Source organism: Apis cerana, linkage group LG1 (genome assembly GCF_029169275.1).
Source record: "Apis cerana isolate GH-2021 linkage group LG1, AcerK_1.0, whole genome shotgun sequence".
NCBI lineage: Eukaryota > Metazoa > Arthropoda > Insecta > Hymenoptera > Apidae > Apis > Apis cerana.
In genome coordinates this window covers 13,714,791-13,733,155 of record NC_083852.1, presented here as the reverse complement: position 1 = coordinate 13,733,155, position 18,365 = coordinate 13,714,791, and the positions used below count along the sequence as shown (strand labels likewise).

The window sequence follows — 18,365 nt, the reverse complement described above, 5'->3', positions numbered from 1 at the left end:
AACTAAGTAAAATTTTAAGAAAAATAAAATAAATAACCATGTAGATGAAATAATAAAGAAAACAGATAAAAGAACAATTATATTAAGATATATAACAATAAAAATATAAGATATATAACAATAAAAAAAGATTCACATTCAAAAATCAATAATAAATATCAATCAGATCAATAATAAAATATGAAATATTATTTTATCTAAATACTTTAAGAAAAAACAAAATAATTATAGAAAGAAAATAAAATGCAGGAATCAAAAGAAACTGTAACATTATCATATTAACATATATAATGTACAGAAGCAGAAATAATAGATAATTACAAGAATTAAATTAATCAATCAAAAAAATGCAGAAAACATGTAATGAAATAAAGAATAACTTAGCAAAGATTATGCAAGATTGTAATAAATGGAATAAAAAAGATAGAAAAAAAGAAATTAATATATAATATATATTAATGTCTGGATAAAAACAAAAAAATGAGAAAAATACATAATAAAAAAAAATAGAAACATCAAGAATAAAAAACTAAGACACTTAATTAGAATAAATGAAATACGAATAAAAATATGAATATTACAAATAATAACTAAGAAGATAAGACAAATATTAATAAATGGTACAATTAATAATCAGAGAATGGATCTCAAAGATACAAATATATAATAATAAATATATATATAATTCTAGTTTGTATACAGGAATAATAAAAAATAAACCAATGGACAAACATAGAAACCAACATATGAAAAGATGTTAATATTCACAATGAAAATATGTATTATATTATGTATAATAAATTAAACAATAACAATAAATAAGCAAAAAAAAAAAAATAAATAAGTAATATTTTTAATATTATCAGAATTTTATCTAAAAGCATAATAAAAATCATTATTTATAAATTAATAGAAAAAAATCCCTTTCTCTAAAAAAGAAAATTAATTTATTAATTTATTAAATAAGGATATTAATTTATGATTTAAAAGAACTAACCAAAGAAACAATCAAAGAAATAGAAAAATTTACAAAAAACAATACAAAAAAAGAGAAAAAGAAGCATAGAAATTAACAAAGAAATAAAAATTGCACAAATTTCTGCACACAAAATTTAGGAGATTGAAAGAACTAAGAAAAGAAAAACTAAATAAAGTAAATAAATTAAAAATATGATTTTTGATTTATTAACAATCCAAGAAAATATAAAAATAAACTTCAAAATATTCTTATTTAACCTCAAGACAATGTTAGAAAAGGACTTTATTATATTTATTGTATTTTCATAATATTATATAATTTATATATGTAATAAGCAAACAACAGAAAACAAAAATGTGATAATAGAATAAAATTAAAAAAAATAGCTAATATTAAAAATAATATCTAAAATAAAATAATAAAAATGTTAGCTTAATAGATTAATAGAAAAAAAAATATTTTAGCAAAGTAAATCATAAAAACTTGGAAAAATTAAATCATCAAATATATTTTAAAATAATAAAATATACATATACATTATACTATAAAAATATCTGAGAAAGCAAATAGAAAAAATAAAAAAATCATATTTTTATATATTCATGTTATATATTTATAGATAAAAAATTAAAATTAAATGCAATTAAAAATAATATATAAAAAACAATATATAATATACAAAAAACATAAGATATAATAGAAATTTTTATTTTATTAGTGTTTTACATATTCTTATTTATTATTTATAACTTTTTTACTTTATAACTTTTGTTATATATTATATAATTTATAACTTTATATAAAAATGTAAGAAAAAAAATATGTAAATTGAAAAATAATAAAAAATAAAAAAAAATATTAAAATTAAAAAAAACGAATGGTAATATATATAGATATTATAGTAAATATCATGACATAAAAATGTAACATGTATAGTAAAATCATTAACAATGTGAATTTTACAAAAAAAATTTTTTTTTTAATCGTGAGAAAATCTACAATCTTTTAGCAGCTTATAATGGAAAAATAATTATATATTAATGAAAAAATATATTTTATAATTTCTTTATGCAACTATTATACTATATATATTTTATTGTGCTCGGCAATTGTATATATTTAATAAAATTCACCTAAAAAACACTTTTTTCTGCAAGATTTACATAAATTCTCATACCGTAATATCCATAAAATGACACTTCCCTAAATTTAAAGTTAACTGCACTTTTTTTATAACTACAGCAATGCCATCTTCTGATAGATGTTATATCCCTATATCAAAGAAAAAAATAAAATTAAATTAAACTAATTAAATTATAGCTATCAAATATCTTTCGATATATACAATATCATCAATGAAAAATCATGATTCATGATTTTTATTGTCACTAAATTATATGTCTTGATCTTGATTTCCCTAGATTTTGATTATGTAGTTTTATTTACTTCTAATATAAGTTGCAATGACTTAACAAGTACAGACAAATTTGTATTATGAACTCCATTTTTATAAAAATAAATTTTTGTGATATGATATGAGCAACAATATTTGTAATTTATTATCCAATAATTAAATCATGTTGTATATTAAGTAAGTATATATTTACATTCAGTGATAATGATTTTAGATGGATTATAATTTAATGCAAATGATTAAATTGATTAAAATATAAAATATATTTTATGTAAATGTTTTTTTCATAATATAGATATAGAAAAAACAACAACTTTCATAAATAATTTCAATTTTCAATTTATATATATGTATTTGTAAAGAGATTTGTTAATTCTATATAACCTATATTTTTATTTTATAAATTACAAGATTATTTCTTGATTTTGTATAGTTTTGCAATAATATTTGCAACTTAAATGACATTCTTTATTAAATATTTATTATCATTGCATATTTCTTTTCTTAATGTTTGTAGTTTATCAAAAATAATTTTAAATAAATAGAAAGATAAATTTTTCTTTTTGCTCATATTTTGCAATATTAAATTGTATTGTACTTACTTTATAAATTACTAATATATTACTTAAATATAATATGTAATACAAGATTAGTAAATTTATATATATATATATATATATTTCTTTTTAAATAATTGAAATCAAAATTAAGATATATATTAAAGATAAATGGTAATATGAAATAAATATAAGTTTTATGTAATTAAGAGATTAATATATAAGTTTGAGAAAGATAGAATAAAAAATACTATAAAATTATTTATTATAAATTATTTTTTATTTACAAAAAGCATATTTTGTGGAATAATAATTCATTAATTTATAAAATTTAATGATTTATATTTACTTAAAAAAAAATACTTTATATGAAACTAAGAGAACATTGATTCCAGAATAATAGTTGGTAATAAATATCGAAAAGTAAATGCGAGAAATAAGTTTATCAAGTGCATAGTTTGACCATTACTTTTTGGACATTTACAATTTCCAGCGATACATACCGTATTATTTCGGTAAAAAAAATGTTCTAATTTATCCTTATTTTTTGTATAAATGATTTCAGTAGGCAATCGATTATTCATGCTTTTAATATTACTTGATAAGAGTCTCATAGAGCTTTTTCCATCTGCACAAATACTGTTTATTTTAATGCTATCTGTCGCAACTATATTTGCACTCGAATTTGAAAAAATACAGTTTTCAATACAAACGATATTCCCCTCGATCAATACATAACCAGGTTTTTGTAACTGAAACTTGGAATGAAGAATATTTACCGTTGAAAAATATGCGAAATTTAATGAACCAGTAACATTTTGAAATTCACTATTTTTAATATATAGATTTTCACCTCGTTCTAAAAAATTTAATTCATGAATACGTTCAATTGTAACATTGATCATAGAAAAGTTGGTTATTGCTATATCAGTAAATTGTTCTTCAAAATTATCAATTCGTGTGTCCTCAATACGAAGCGTTTCGATGCTGTTCAATCTAACGAATGTGTCATGAGTAATTAATGGTATTCGTTGAATTTTTGATAATTTTAATTTTTTTATTTTTTTCGATGTTAAAAATAATTCGAAGATCAAACGTTCACTAATATTTTGCACAATTATTTCTGTTATTTTGTTCGCTTCTGTTAAACTAGAAAAATGAAGGTTCACAATGGTGCAAGATGTAATTCGTATACTTGTCACATTTTCATAATTATATCCTTCCGGTAAGAAAAATTCCTGTAAAAGAAAATCTTTACAGCAAATTCTTTCATAAATATGAAATTTCTCAATTTAAATTTCATTTGATCGTAATAACGAATTGTATTGTATAAGTTTACCTCATTTCCGATGCAATGACAATTTACTGTTGTCATTTCATAAATTTTACATTGTTTACTAATGTTAAATGCAGTTGTTAGTAATAATAATATACAATTCATTATTATTAATATCATTTTCATCTCATTTCTTTTCAATTTCATATCAAAAATAAATATTTGAAAATTTCGTTTCTATAGTAGATTTTACTTAATTTTTGATTATATTATATAATATTTCAAAAAAACTGTTTTACAATATTCAGCAATCGAATTCTTCGCTTGTTGTTTAAAAGTTGAAAAATTTCAAATAATATTTTAATTAGTTTGCTTTTTCTTATTTTTTTTTCTTTTTTTTTTATTTCACTAAATTAATCACTGGAATAGAATTATCTTTTAATTTTCACAATTTTTACAGCATACCAAAAATAATAAATGGTAGAAACTATGTAAGAAAAAATGTAACATGATATTAGCACTGAAGTCGAACAGCGAATAAACACACTGATCAGTCGTTAATCGTCAGGATTAAGATGGACACTTGTTTCATGCCGCTTTCATATTGACTGACATGTAAATAATTCGTAAGTAACGCAGTCCATATACTAAACTTTCAATAGGATAACATATATTAACTCAACTATGAAATGAATCTGTTCATTTTAGATATGAGTCGATTATAAATATATAAATATATATTATATATATATATATATATATATATAAGAAAAATCAAATTTTTTATATATTTTTTATGCATTCATAATAGTTGTTCAATTTTATATTGAAAAAATGTATTGCAACGAATTTGTCAGATATTTCGTCAAATTTTAATATATTTTATATATTTTTTTTATCATTTAAAATAAATTTATATGATTGATATTTAAATTTTAATAAAATCTTGATAAGAAAAAGCAATATTTACATAAGTATTATGATATTTTTTCAATCGTAATTATATATATATTTTTTCAATCGTATTTATATTTTTTTTAATTTTTTTTTATATTTTTATATTTTTTTTTGAATTTTTTATGCGCAATCGATAGACGACTAAAGAATGATCTATTGGAATCAACTAACCAAATATTTCAAGAAAATACGTGAACAACTAAACTTAAATGAGAAGTCTTATTTTTGCAGATTGTATATACATAATAAACGAAAAATATAATAATGATATTGAAAATGATTGAAATATTATAATATTATCCTTTCAATTGCTTATCCTTTCAAATCCTTATGATGTTTTATAAAGAATCTGTCTTATAGATTCTTTTCCATCTAAACAAGCAAATGCTAGCGGTGTTTTTCCTTGATGATTCGGCAAATTAGGATCACTTCCAGCATTAAACAACAACCAACAGACTTTTTTTTGTTTTTCCGAAAAAATATTAGATGATATAGCTATAGCTAAATGTAATGCTGTGTCATAATTATAATTAACTGCGTTTACCAAATCGGAAGCATGAGTTTCCAATAATAGCTATTGTATGCATATATAAAAAAATAAATTAGAAAATGTTGGAAGTTAGAAGTCTATAAAATTAAATTAAATATTTGTCAACAAATAAAACAATAAAATACCTTAATGAGAATAGAATCACAGTCTGAAAAAACTGCCATATGCAAAGCATTATTGCCATATTTCGTTTCTTTAATTGTGGGATTTGCTCCATATTTTAAAAGCAATTTTACTGTTTCTAATGATGTGATTCCTTTTGTAAATGGCTTATGCGATTCAATCGCAATGTGAAGAGCTGTTTTACCTATAAAGAAATAATAAACATGAGAAAATTATAATTAATTTATCTTTTTATATTTCATTTGAGTTTAAACGAACCATCATAGTTACATTTTGATAAATCAAATACCATATTTCCTTGAATTGTTTTTAAAGTCAATAACTCACTTAATACTTCTTTGTAAAAATCTCCCCGTGCCGTGATTGAATGTATCAAAGTATTACCCTATAAAAATAATAAAATTTTTAAAAAACGATATTTATTTAAGAAATTAATATGGTATAGAACTATAGAAAAGAATAGAAAAGAAAAACAGAAAGAGAAGAGAAGAGAAAAAAAAAAAAGAAAAAAGAACGCAAAATCATACCCGAGTATGATACAATTGTTGACTGATATCGATTCCTTTTTCTAACATTGTTGCAGCTAAATATCCAACAACAAAAGAAAATTGTGGACAATTTAATGCAGCTAAGTAAAGCGCATCCTCACCGCGATTATTCATAATCGTTAAAGCTCCATCGATTATACTCAAACGTTCTACAAGTGGTACCAAATAGGCTAGATTTTCAAGAAGTTCGTTCGGGTGGCTGAGCAAACACATCAATTTTCTATTAGAAAGAAAACAAACAATTAAAAAGTTAATTAAATTGAAAATCAAAAATAAATAAAATAAAATTGTAAATCAAAAATTAGTGAATCAAATTGTAGATTTTTTACGTATATCCATCTTCGTCTTGTTTAATAAGTGTTTTTACTGATTTTTTAAGCAAATTAATCATAGCCTTCTCCACTTCATCTGGATTCAATTTTTCTTTCAATTTTTCACTCGCCTTTATAGATGGTAATCTTAATAGTCTCAATAATCGAAATTGTTTATCTTCTTTGGAATGACTAGAATCATATAATAAAATCTTGGATAAGAATCAATGAATTTCAATGATTAAAATCAAAACTTACCATAATTGTTGAAAATATTGATTTTTGAATGAAATTGTTTTTGATATTTGAAAATTGTTTTTTAAATTCGTTATTAGATTATCTCTTTCAAAATCATGCAAATTCAAATTTGGAATGACAGATGTGATTAATGAAGAATCATTGTATGAAGAAGAAAAATTGCGTTCTTTTTTGTTTTCGTTGAATATTTAATAATATTATTATGGTCATCTTTTGAACAATTTGAAAATATAGGTATGTTTATAGTGTAATCAGATTCAATTGGATTAATTGCTTGAATCTTTTGAGTTTTTTTTTTTTCGGAAATATTATTTTGTATCATATATGGTATATTAGACCAAGATAAAGTTTTCATAGTCGTAAAATTATTAAATTTATTATAATTTGAATGAATGTATGTTTTATCAAAATTGTTGTTTTGAAAAATAATTGTATTTTTTTTCTTTGAAGAATTTTGCGTATATGTTTCATCGACTTTGGGTAAATTTAAATCATCAGTTTTTTCAATTAATTGGTCAATGTTATCTAATAAACTTTCATTTGTTAAATCTTGTTCGAATTGTTCCTCGATTTGAGAACCGGATACCATTCGATACGAATTCGAACTTGATGTGTTATTATAAGATTGATTTAAAGAAGACGGTGAGCAATTCAAAGAAATTTGCACCGGTGTGCATGTTGTGTCGATCATCTGTGAATTTGTAACACAAATTATATGAAATTTTTCTAATATAGTATTCTGAATTTTCTAACATAATATATAAAAAAAAATTTATTGTTTACCTGAGATGAATCGATTAAATTCAAATTTTGTTGTGTCCACTTAGGAGAATGCATATGAACTGCTGAAGTTGGTAAATGAGTATGATTCAATTCACTTTTTGAATTGGAAACAATTATATTATCATTATTTAATAAGGAATCATAATTTTTCATCATCATTTCCTGTGAATGAACAAAACATGACTCTGTTACATATTGACCTTCTTGAAATGCCCCACACTTCACCATTTCCAATAATGAAATTTCCAGATCATTGCTTGAAACATTTTCTATAGGAGTTGGAAACTAAAAAAAACTTTTAAATTAATTTTTTATTCATGTTTGATCATAAAAAAAATATAGTCATCATACATACATCCTTTTTTAAATTATATACTTGCGATGTATTTTGATTACTATTTTTATTAGTTTCAAAATCTTGTAGCAGATTAAACCAAGTATCTTTATAATCTTCTTTATCGATTTTATCATAATCGTTGAGAAAAATTTCGTTTGCTTTTAAATATTGTGAGTGTTCTAAATTTCTGCAATATGGTTTATTGCGATTTAATGAAGAAAATTGCGACTTGATCGGTCCTCGTTCAATGAGATCTTTTGATTTCTGATCTTGATTATGGTTGTCGTGATCGTAATTATAATCATAATAATTATTTTGATTAGAATCTTGATCATAATTTTGATCATAGTTTTCATTGTTGTTTAATGTTTGACAAATTGAAGTATGTTTCATTCGATAGTAATCATATTGATTACCAGAATAAGTTGATGTGTGTATTTTAATATGATTTATTACATGGAAATGTTGATTATTTTTATTATTAAGATGAAGATTTTCAACTTTCTTAATTATATTTCTCATATCTAATAAGTGAAAATCAGTTAAATGCGGCATGGTATTTTGTTTTCAAGATGTGAATATTGCATTAATATTCGTTATATTTAATGAATTTTATATTTATATTTATTTTAATTTATAGCTTTTTATAATAAAAGCATTGCACCTATAAGTAGATTCAATAGTTACGCAGATAGCTATTTTTATAGTATTTAATATTTCGGTATTTTATAGAATGTTTTTTATTTTGCTTAAAAATGAAAAAAAATTTTGAAAAAGTTCATCAGTTAAAATTAAAAAATAACAACTATAAAAGTAAAAATAATAAAAAAAATATTCGATAATCAGTTATATAGTTAAAAATTAAAAAATTAAACTAATTAATTCTTTTATTGCGTTATCATTGCAAATAAAAATTTTTGTCATTATAAATTGATAAAAATATTGAAATATTAAAAAATATTCTTAAATTATTTCATATTTCATAAATATATATTATATCGTATTTGCAAATTTATTATTAACGAATGGTAACTATGAATTAAATGCATTATATAATATATAATTATTTATGTATTATTGATTGTTTGATCGTTAGAATTATTTTGAATAGATGATCTATTATATCTAATATATATCTATTATATCTATATCTATTATTAGCTATATCTATTATAGCTAATCATCAGTCTTAATAATTGTCACAAATATATTTCATTTGAAAAGATAAGAATGACAACAGATGGTGATAACAATTTGTTTATAATAAGGAAATTGCTTATTGTTATTCGACAAGTTATTTATTAGATGAAAAATATATTTAATAAAAAAAAGTTAATAATTAATAAAAAAAGTTGCCGCAAATATGAAAATCAAACGAATTTTAATTATTAATGGTTTATTATATTGAAAGTATCATGTTATTTCATTAGAAATGATTTAGAAGATTTTAGAAAGAAAATTATAGTCTTACCTATTTATTTAAAGATAAGTTCATGGCAGTTTATGTGTCTATTTTTGTCCGAATTGTTCCAAATTTTAATTCTCAATAGGATTTTTTTCTTTTTCTTAATCTTTTTTTTAATTCTTTTTCTTTTAAAATCAATATTTATAATCAATAATTTTTACACATTATAATAATAATCAATATTTATACACATTAAATTAATTAACTGATCTGTTGACTGACGATGCCTTTGTTAAATGTACAATGAATAAATATGCATGCTGATGACGTCTTTCAATTTCATTTATATATGAATATGTATGTATGTTGATAAAAGCATTATTAAGAAGGAAAAAGATAAAAAGAAAAAAAAATAGATAAATTAAAAGAGAAAGAGATTAATTAATAATATTTTAAATTTATTTTATTTGTATTAATTTGTATAATAATGAATTTATTTCTATAATAATGTTATAATATAATTATATTTCGAAAAATAATATTAAAATATTATAATATATTATTATTATTATTATAGTAATATATTACATTATATTATATATTATATATATATATATTATAATAATAATGAATAAACTCTTTTTTTCATAATTGACTATTGCCTTATTTTTTTTTTATTAATATTTTCTTTGTTACCAATTACCAATTATACGTCATTAAATAATAATTTCAGGTTATAAACAAATCATTATAAGCTTGTTAGGAAGCGTTTCAATTTGAAAAATATGAAAATATTCCGATTTTTCCAAGTATCCATATTAATATGATAATTAACCAAATGTTGAAAATTCTATTGATCCATTGCATCCTAAAAATTATTATATAAACTATTATTTTTAATGTTCTGTGACAAATCGATTTAAAATTAAATCGAAAAAATACTAATATTAGTCTTACATAAAAATGAAAATAAATAAAAGATATTAAAATAATGATATAAGACAATAATATATAATTATCTAAACTAGATTTCGTATTTTTCGATTCTCATTTCATTTTTTTCTTTTTTTACAGTCAAGAATTATCGGTCATTGTACCATTTTGATTATTAAGTTATTTTTTTTAATTCTCGTTAAATATTGATTCGATTACTAGCAAATAGTAACATACGGCAATGGAAACATGATTGATCAAACAAATTTCAGGAATGGAATATATTCGAGACAGAGAATGAAATGCGCAGTTAAAGAACGATACGATAACACGGTGTTGCTCATGAAATGAATAAGTTATTTTTTCAAAGTGAGTTCAGTTTACCTATTATAATGTTGTTTTACTTCTTTTAATCGATTCAGATCCTCCTTTAAAAGATAACATTTCGCTCCAATCAAAGAATTTCTAATAAAAAAAAAATAAATAAATTAGAAAAGGATTATTAAAGAAAATTTGTTTAGTGTTTTTTAATCGTTTATCTCATATTTCGCTTACTTACTTAAAATATGTATTTATATTGAAAGTGTGATAATCATAGCTAAAGATTTCTCGTTCTGCCAATGGAACTTGCTCATCAAAAATTTTCAACATTTTGAAATTATAAAAAACCCATTCATTATGTAAGAAATAATTTAAATAGGTTATATGAGAATAGATGATTTTATGAAGTTTCATGAGTCTAATTAAATAAAAAAAAATTTCTGAAATATTGAAGTAAAAGTTGTAAAAAATAAAAATAATATATAACAGTATATTTACATCGGTTGACGACCCGTCATTTTAAGAACTTTATCTATAATTAAGGCTGGTAGCACATGAATCAACAATGTCAATATAAAATAAAGAAAACGGTTCGATGTTATAAAAGTCTGGGGATACCAAATAATTCCCTCAAATGGTATTTCTTCATTTAATTTCAATCCCAATTTAATCATTTCTTTATTAGAAATGCGATGAATTTGATTAGAGGTGGCATTGTAAACGTAAGTAGTTGGATCCTTGGTAATTCTATAAATATTTTCAAAAAATTGAATTTAATTTGATATTTAATTGATTAATTTAAATAATTGATTAATTAATTGAATAATTCAAATTATGATGTAATTCTTATACGTGTTTAATCCTCGTTTCCATGCCGTTGTGATCATAATCTTAATACATAAATCAACAGGAAGAAAATCTCCGCATATGTTCGGTTTTAAATGAATTATTCGCAATATTCCTTTTGCACCACCAATCATCATTGCCACAGGTCCATTGAAGTTATCTAGCCAGCCAGGTATAGGATCATTGATTGTTGATGTCACTATAACAATTTTTTTTATTATTAAGTTTCTTTTATCAGCTTTTTTTCATATCGCATCTTATTATGTTCAATTTTATTACATATACCTATAGACGGTCGAATAATTACACTAGGTAAATCTTTCGAATAATCATTTATTACTTGTTCCGCCATTAGCTTGGAAAATGTATATGTATTTGGCATTGAACCCAAATATCTATAAATGAAACAATCTATTCATTAAACTTCAATATTATACTGAGGGAATTGGAAAAGATAGGAAAGTCATAGTCATAGGAAAGATAGTAAGTCATAATAGAAGACTTACTTAGAAGTAAATATTTGTATAATTTGTTCGTCCAATGTTTCTACCATTTTTATAATATTTCTCCAATCGATTAAGGAAGGATATAGAATTTCGTCGATCACTGGTTTATCAACATGTGCGTATGCAGTACTAATGTGCACTAAAGCCTACACAAAAATGCATTTTTCAAAATAAATATCGAATACAAAATATCCAAGAAAAAGAATAATTTTACTTGCCACTAAGTTTTTCATGCTTTTTGCAAGAATACAGATATCCCTTGTTGAACGAACATTCGAAAATATATCTTTCTTTAGATTTCCCTCGAATCTAACATTTGCAGCTATATGAAAAATTATTGAAACTTGTTCGATTATTGTTTGTCTTTCGATTTTTGATAAACCTAAATCCTCGAGATTTATATCACCAAGAATCGGAATTAATTTTTCAAAACTAGAATGATTTTCTTTTCTTAATCTATCAAATAGCTAGAAACAAAGAAAAAATAAATTATGAAAAACACGTATATATTACTGTTAAATATTTTTTTACAAACCGGTAATTCGAGCATTTTCTTCAATCTATCGTGGATAGATAGTCCTTTTTTTGGCCGCATCAGAATAAATATATGTCCAATTTCGGGACAAGATCTTAATAATTTTTCGATTAATACCTTTCCTAAAAAACCAGTACCACCGGTTATGAAAATATTCCGGCCAGCATAAAACGTAGCTATTGAGTCACATTCCATCGATTTCGTATCGGTTGTGAAATTCTGAAACTAATAATAAATTCTCATGAATTCTCGAAACAAATATCTCTCATTTTCCACCCAAAAAAATCACTTAAGAATTACAATTTGAATATAACTTACAGACATAATGTGATAATAATCTTATTTAATTTTAGATTAAATTTTTTTAACACTAAAATTTTTTGCTTCTTTTCATTATCTGTCTAGCAATCTAAGCGATTGTCCAATGATTCAAAGATTAAAACTCAGGAAATGACACAGAAACTGATCTATTGATAATGTTATTTTTATTCATACCAGTTCAAAGAGCAAATTCTTGAATATGTATTTATATTGTTTTTAAATCGGATTTATACATTACTGGATTTAATATTTGAATGACTATTTTACTTTTTTAAAGTAGACTTTTTTTTATAATTATTATTCATGTAGAAACTAAAACATTAACTTGTTTATTGCAATTGCATTAGAATTCAAGTTCAAAACTATCTGAAAAATTGATTTCTTATGTAAAATAAAACTGTTTTAGTTTTATTTTAAAACTATTTTTACTTATTTTAAACTATTTTTCTACAATTAATTTTATTTTTTAAATAAAAACAAATGAACTTATTTTTATTTATCTTTCTGATTACTTAATTTTTTTAATTTTCATCATTTTTTTGGAATTAAATTGTACTGTTGGCTTCATTTTTTTTTATTTATATTTTTTTTCTTTATTTACAATTTTTTGTAGTATCATCTTATCTATAGTTATTATCTATAGTTATTATCTATAGTTATTGTAGCAACTAATTAAAAAAATAGTACAAATAATTGAATAAAAAAATTAAATATATTTATTCAAATGATGCAAAAACATTTGTAATTTTCTTACAAATTAAAATATTCTATGAATATTTTTATACTAAATAGATAATTGTTCAAAATAACTATATATAATTTTTTTTAAATATAAAATATTTTTGTATCATTTGAATAAACATATTTATTATGAAAAATATAATAATTTGAATTTAATTTAGAGTAATATTGAAAAAATATTATTGCACAGATTATTATATATATTCATATATGCACTTAATATGTAATAGATATATAAAATTTAAGCATTATATATATACATATATATATATATATATATATATATATATATATATATATGCATGAATAATTTGATTATTCATAAAGATTTATGGTAAATTCGGATATATATAACATAATAAATATTAAATAGAATATGTTGTACATAGATTTTTACATAAAATTATGAATATTGATTTTATTTTATTTTTTTTTACATTTATTGTGCTTTCTTTTTTTTACTATCCAATCATATTCAATATTATAACTCTACTATAAATGTGTTACATTTATTTATTTCGTACACCCGTAGTATCCGTTTCCTATCATTTGTTTTGGTAATGGCTACGAATTTTTTGTCGATCGGGATCGCTTTTTGTAAAGAAAAATTTTTCAAAATACGATGAATTCATCAAATCATGTTCTTTCGGAAACATCGATGTCAACGATTCCCCGACAAAATGGAATACAAACACCATTGACTTCTTTACATTTCAACTTGGATCAAGAAGAAATCTTAAAAAGGTATAGAATGATTAATAAATAACCTTCGTATCGACTCATTGTATAATATACAAAGTATATATATGCGTGTATATGTGTGCGTGTGTGTATATATATAATTATGCATTCATGAGATGGGTGAAATAGAAATGGAATAATAATTGATGTATATAAATAATTAAAATTGTTGATATTGCAGAGAATCGAGTAACAAAGAATCGATGATTGATCAAAAATCCAAAAATCAGGAACATATTGTTTTTAATAACTCGGAAATCTCTTATGAGGAATATATAGAAGATATAGAAGAGGTGGAAAAAGAACGAGCGAAATCCTTCGATGCACCACGTCGCGTTTTATCATTGGTAAAGAAGAAAAAATATATAATTTTAACTTTCAATTCATCATATTTAATTAAAATTTTTTTTATTTATATTTCAGGTGGAAAAATGGCGGGAATGGCAGGTTATTTCGATGTACTACGTATCAAGATCGGCAACGATCGTGATTGATCACGCCGATATCTACGGCATAGCGACGTAATGTGATTCAAGCCAGTCAATCTGATTTATTTGTGTTCGGTATTTTTCAATCAGTCAGTTTGGCAAATGTATTGATATCCAAACACCGCGATCGTTTTCGAAATAAAATTTTTTCGAATTGCGAAAAAAATATTTTTGATTGATTTAGAAAGAGGCGATGGCAGCGTTAGCTGAACATGAACCTGATATACACAAGCCATGGAAAATTTTACCTACAGAAAAAAAGATTGAACCTGGTATTGAAGTTCCCATTCGAATTGAAGACATTAGGTACTAAAGACAAAACGTTATTTTATCTTAGAAGTTGCTTTATAGATTTTTCGCTTTCTTTTTGCAGAGATAAAATAATAAAGGATTTGCAAGATAATATCCGTATGGAACAACAATATGAAAAAGAAAGGAAGGAATTCGAAGCGGAAGAAGCGAAGAATCGTCAAAAACAATTGGAACAGACGCATACAATTCTTTCTCGGCACTGGAGAGCATACATGAAGAATATGATAAAGTTAGAAGAAGAAGAAAATGTTAGTATTTATAATTTAATTGGAAAGTTTTGTTATTTGATCGAAGAACTCGATAATTATATAAAAAGAGAATTGCCTATCGATTTTGAAATATTATAATTATATAAATATTAATTATAAGAGAAAAATTTTGAACAATTTTTTTTTATATATATAATCGCTTTTAGCTTTCGAAATATTTACAAAAAATTTAAAAAATTTAATTTAAAAAATATTTGCTACTATTATGTAGAATTTTATACAAGTACATCGGCGGCAGTGTAAACATAAGTATATATTTATTTTTTTATATAAACATATCATGGTAGCCGACATAAATGAATAAATAACTTAAAATGAATAATGGATGAATTAGTTAAAAATTTTTACAACATATTTCAAAATTATCGAAATCGATGAGAAGTTCTCTTAATTGTAGTAATACTGAAAAAATGCTAATCGATACGAAATTTAAGGAATTTAAGGTAAGGAAAAAAAAATGAACTTCCTATAAAATTTTAATCAATTATTAGTTTTCGAAATATTAATAAAAAATTTTCAGTATCATATATTGAATATATGATTATTATCTTATTACATTAAATACAGGCTTATCTAAATATTATTAAATAATTATCTTTATCTTGTTATGATATTCATGAAATTATTTGATTTCGGAAAGTTATAAAACATTCTTTCAAATATTTTTAATAATATATTGTATATTACGTATAAAATATATTTATTGTTATTTCTGTTTATTTTTAATTGAAAAATCAAACAAGTTATTTATAATTTAAAAATTGTATATTCCGAAAATTTTTTACATATTTTTTAAATTTACGATATTTTACCAAAAAGTAATAATTTTTTCGGAATATAGTGTGTTCAGAGATTATATTTATGTTTGTATTATGAAATATTATCATATAATTATTAAAAAAATAAATGAATAATCATTTTTTTCATTTTTGGATTAAATGATTTTTTACGCAATATACATGAAATTACTATAAAAATATATATATCTAATTTAATTCAAATGCAATTTTAGATTTCGCTTTTTAAAATGAAACAACGATCAGAAGAAAGATTAAAACATTTTATAAATATTAAATTATAAAATTAAATTATAGAAATATTAAATTATAGAATTATAGAATTATAGAATATTAAATTATAGAATTATAGAATTATAGAATTATAGAATATTAAATTATAGAAATTGGAATCAAAACTTAATAAAAAACTTTATAAAAACTTTTGCAGCAAAAATAATAGACATATTATTAAAAAATAAATTCACAATATTTCAATGCATACAATTAGCAAATGAGAAAATATAGAAAACAGATTGTTATCATTTTAACTTCTCCTGAAAATATTGATAAAAGAAGAAATATTGAAAAAGAAATCTGCAATTGGAAGAATTTTAAACAAAAAAAGTAAACAGATCCAAACAGAAAATAATTTATATACAAGATAATTTTCTGATGAAAATTTTGCAGACTTTCAAGCACAACAAAATAATCATATTTTTAGGAAAAAAAAATAATACTAAATAAATGGAATGTGAGGAACAGTATCATATATCAAAATAAAATTACTGAATTCAATGTTTAACTTGTGAAAAATTATTTTACATAGAATATTCAAAATTTTTGAATATATATAATTAATATATTTATATCTTTTAAAAAGAAAATAATTTTTTTTATTAAGTTTATTAACATATATTTTCTATCTGAGTCATAACTTAAAGTGAACATTATTTTTTGGATAAAATGACTGTATACATAGAATTCAATTATATTTTTTTCAAAAATGAGTATTTTTTCTTTTTTTTAATAATATAATTTATATGTATTTATATTTGCAAATATATATTTTTGTTTATATTTTAATTAAATTTATAGTATACTGATTATTTTTGAAAATTTAGATCGAAATTATCTTATTCATAGAACACTTTTAAAGTTAATTAAATCAAAATAAATATAAAAGTTTGCTATATAAATGTCACTTAAGCCTTATTTATTAAGTTATCATTAAATTTAAATATTAAATTTACTATGTGTTAAATAAAATGAAATAAGAACAGAATATGATATAAGGAAGACAAAATAATTTTATTTTTTTTCTAAATTTCATCAAATTTTTTATAAAACACAAACTTTAACTTATAATTTAATAAGTTTTTTTTTATAATTTAATAAGCTGATATTTTTATATATATTATGTTAACTTTTGTGTTTGCTTTGGCCTTTAAAATCGATTTTCCAAAGGTGTTCCATGAATATATTAATATTCTGTAAAAGTAGTATGAATAATGTGATTAATTTATCTTTTATTCATCTTGAAAGATACTTAAGAAGAACAAATAGTCTGAATTATATTATGCATGTATTAATTTGTGCATATTTATTCCATCCTATAATATTAATTTATAAAAATTTAACAATTGATCATTTTAAAGAAAATATAAAAATGTAGAATGTAAAAAAAACTTACTTTAAAAATGTTAATCTCATAAAAGAAGTATATTTGAAGAATTGAATTTATCTGAGCAAAATGCTCGAAGATAGCAAATATTGAGTGTTCCATAAATTTTTTTCGCACCACGCTAGGAATGACTTTAATTGGCAATTTTTATATGAATATATAAGTTTATTTATTAGTCGTTTATGGTTTCAATTGTCCCAGAGTTTTTTTAAACTACATTTTGTTGATGATACAGTCTCTCTTAAAACTTTTTTTTATATCGTTCAATATGAATAGCCAAAGGAAGTATTTGCGGTATGTTATATTTCATTGCTTTAAAAAAGATGATAATATAAATGATACTGCAGATGAGATTTGTATCGTTTACAGGAAAAGTACTACGACTATTACGACT

The 18,365-nt window shown here is 21.7% G+C and overlaps 4 protein-coding genes across 11 annotated transcripts in view; 1 reads left to right on the top strand and 3 right to left on the bottom strand.

Annotated features, from left to right (window-relative positions):
* The first annotated feature begins 2,410 nt into the window (after positions 1-2,410).
* Positions 2,411-18,365, top strand: part of LOC107994046 (dynein axonemal intermediate chain 7 homolog) — a 39,648-nt gene continuing 23,693 nt past the window's right edge. For 6 of the 8 annotated variants that reach the window (XM_062074358.1, XM_062074334.1, XM_062074361.1 and 3 more), the window contains exons 1-6: positions 2,411-2,570; positions 4,687-4,852; positions 14,234-14,445; positions 14,624-14,789; positions 14,866-15,236; positions 15,304-15,490. In XM_062074358.1, coding sequence (XP_061930342.1) covers positions 15,124-15,236; positions 15,304-15,490 — 300 coding nt within the window. In that variant the 5' untranslated portion in view covers positions 2,411-2,570; positions 4,687-4,852; positions 14,234-14,445; positions 14,624-14,789; positions 14,866-15,123. Of the gene's footprint in view, positions 2,571-4,686; positions 4,853-10,398; positions 10,801-14,233; positions 14,446-14,623; positions 14,790-14,865; positions 15,237-15,303; positions 15,491-18,365 lie in introns of those variants that run through there. The other 2 variants (XM_062074345.1, XM_062074351.1) reach the window with 2 other exon arrangements.
* LOC108000160 (uncharacterized) lies at positions 3,209-4,433 on the bottom strand. The gene is made up of 2 exons (XM_028667824.2): positions 4,290-4,433; positions 3,209-4,188 (listed from the first exon to the last, which is right to left on the bottom strand). Exons 1-2 carry the CDS (start codon positions 4,431-4,433, stop codon positions 3,325-3,327), a joined length of 1,008 nt encoding a protein of 335 aa, XP_028523625.1. The 3' UTR covers positions 3,209-3,324.
* LOC107994055 (uncharacterized protein MAL13P1.304) lies at positions 5,384-9,819 on the bottom strand. The gene is given in 10 exon segments (XM_017050812.3): positions 5,384-5,757; positions 5,859-6,040; positions 6,115-6,241; positions 6,384-6,624; positions 6,734-6,907; positions 6,974-7,136; positions 7,139-7,664; positions 7,757-8,041; positions 8,112-8,757; positions 9,565-9,819. Coding segments are annotated over 9 exon segments (2,481 nt in total). The 5' UTR covers positions 8,649-8,757; positions 9,565-9,819; the 3' UTR covers positions 5,384-5,511.
* LOC107994047 (fatty acyl-CoA reductase 1-like) lies at positions 10,046-13,178 on the bottom strand. Its single transcript, XM_017050791.3, has 10 exons — positions 12,958-13,178; positions 12,640-12,864; positions 12,323-12,571; positions 12,105-12,250; positions 11,884-11,993; positions 11,605-11,797; positions 11,251-11,499; positions 10,991-11,170; positions 10,816-10,896; positions 10,046-10,366 (listed from the first exon to the last, which is right to left on the bottom strand). Exons 1-10 carry the CDS (start codon positions 12,961-12,963, stop codon positions 10,270-10,272), a joined length of 1,536 nt encoding a protein of 511 aa, XP_016906280.2. The 5' UTR covers positions 12,964-13,178; the 3' UTR covers positions 10,046-10,269.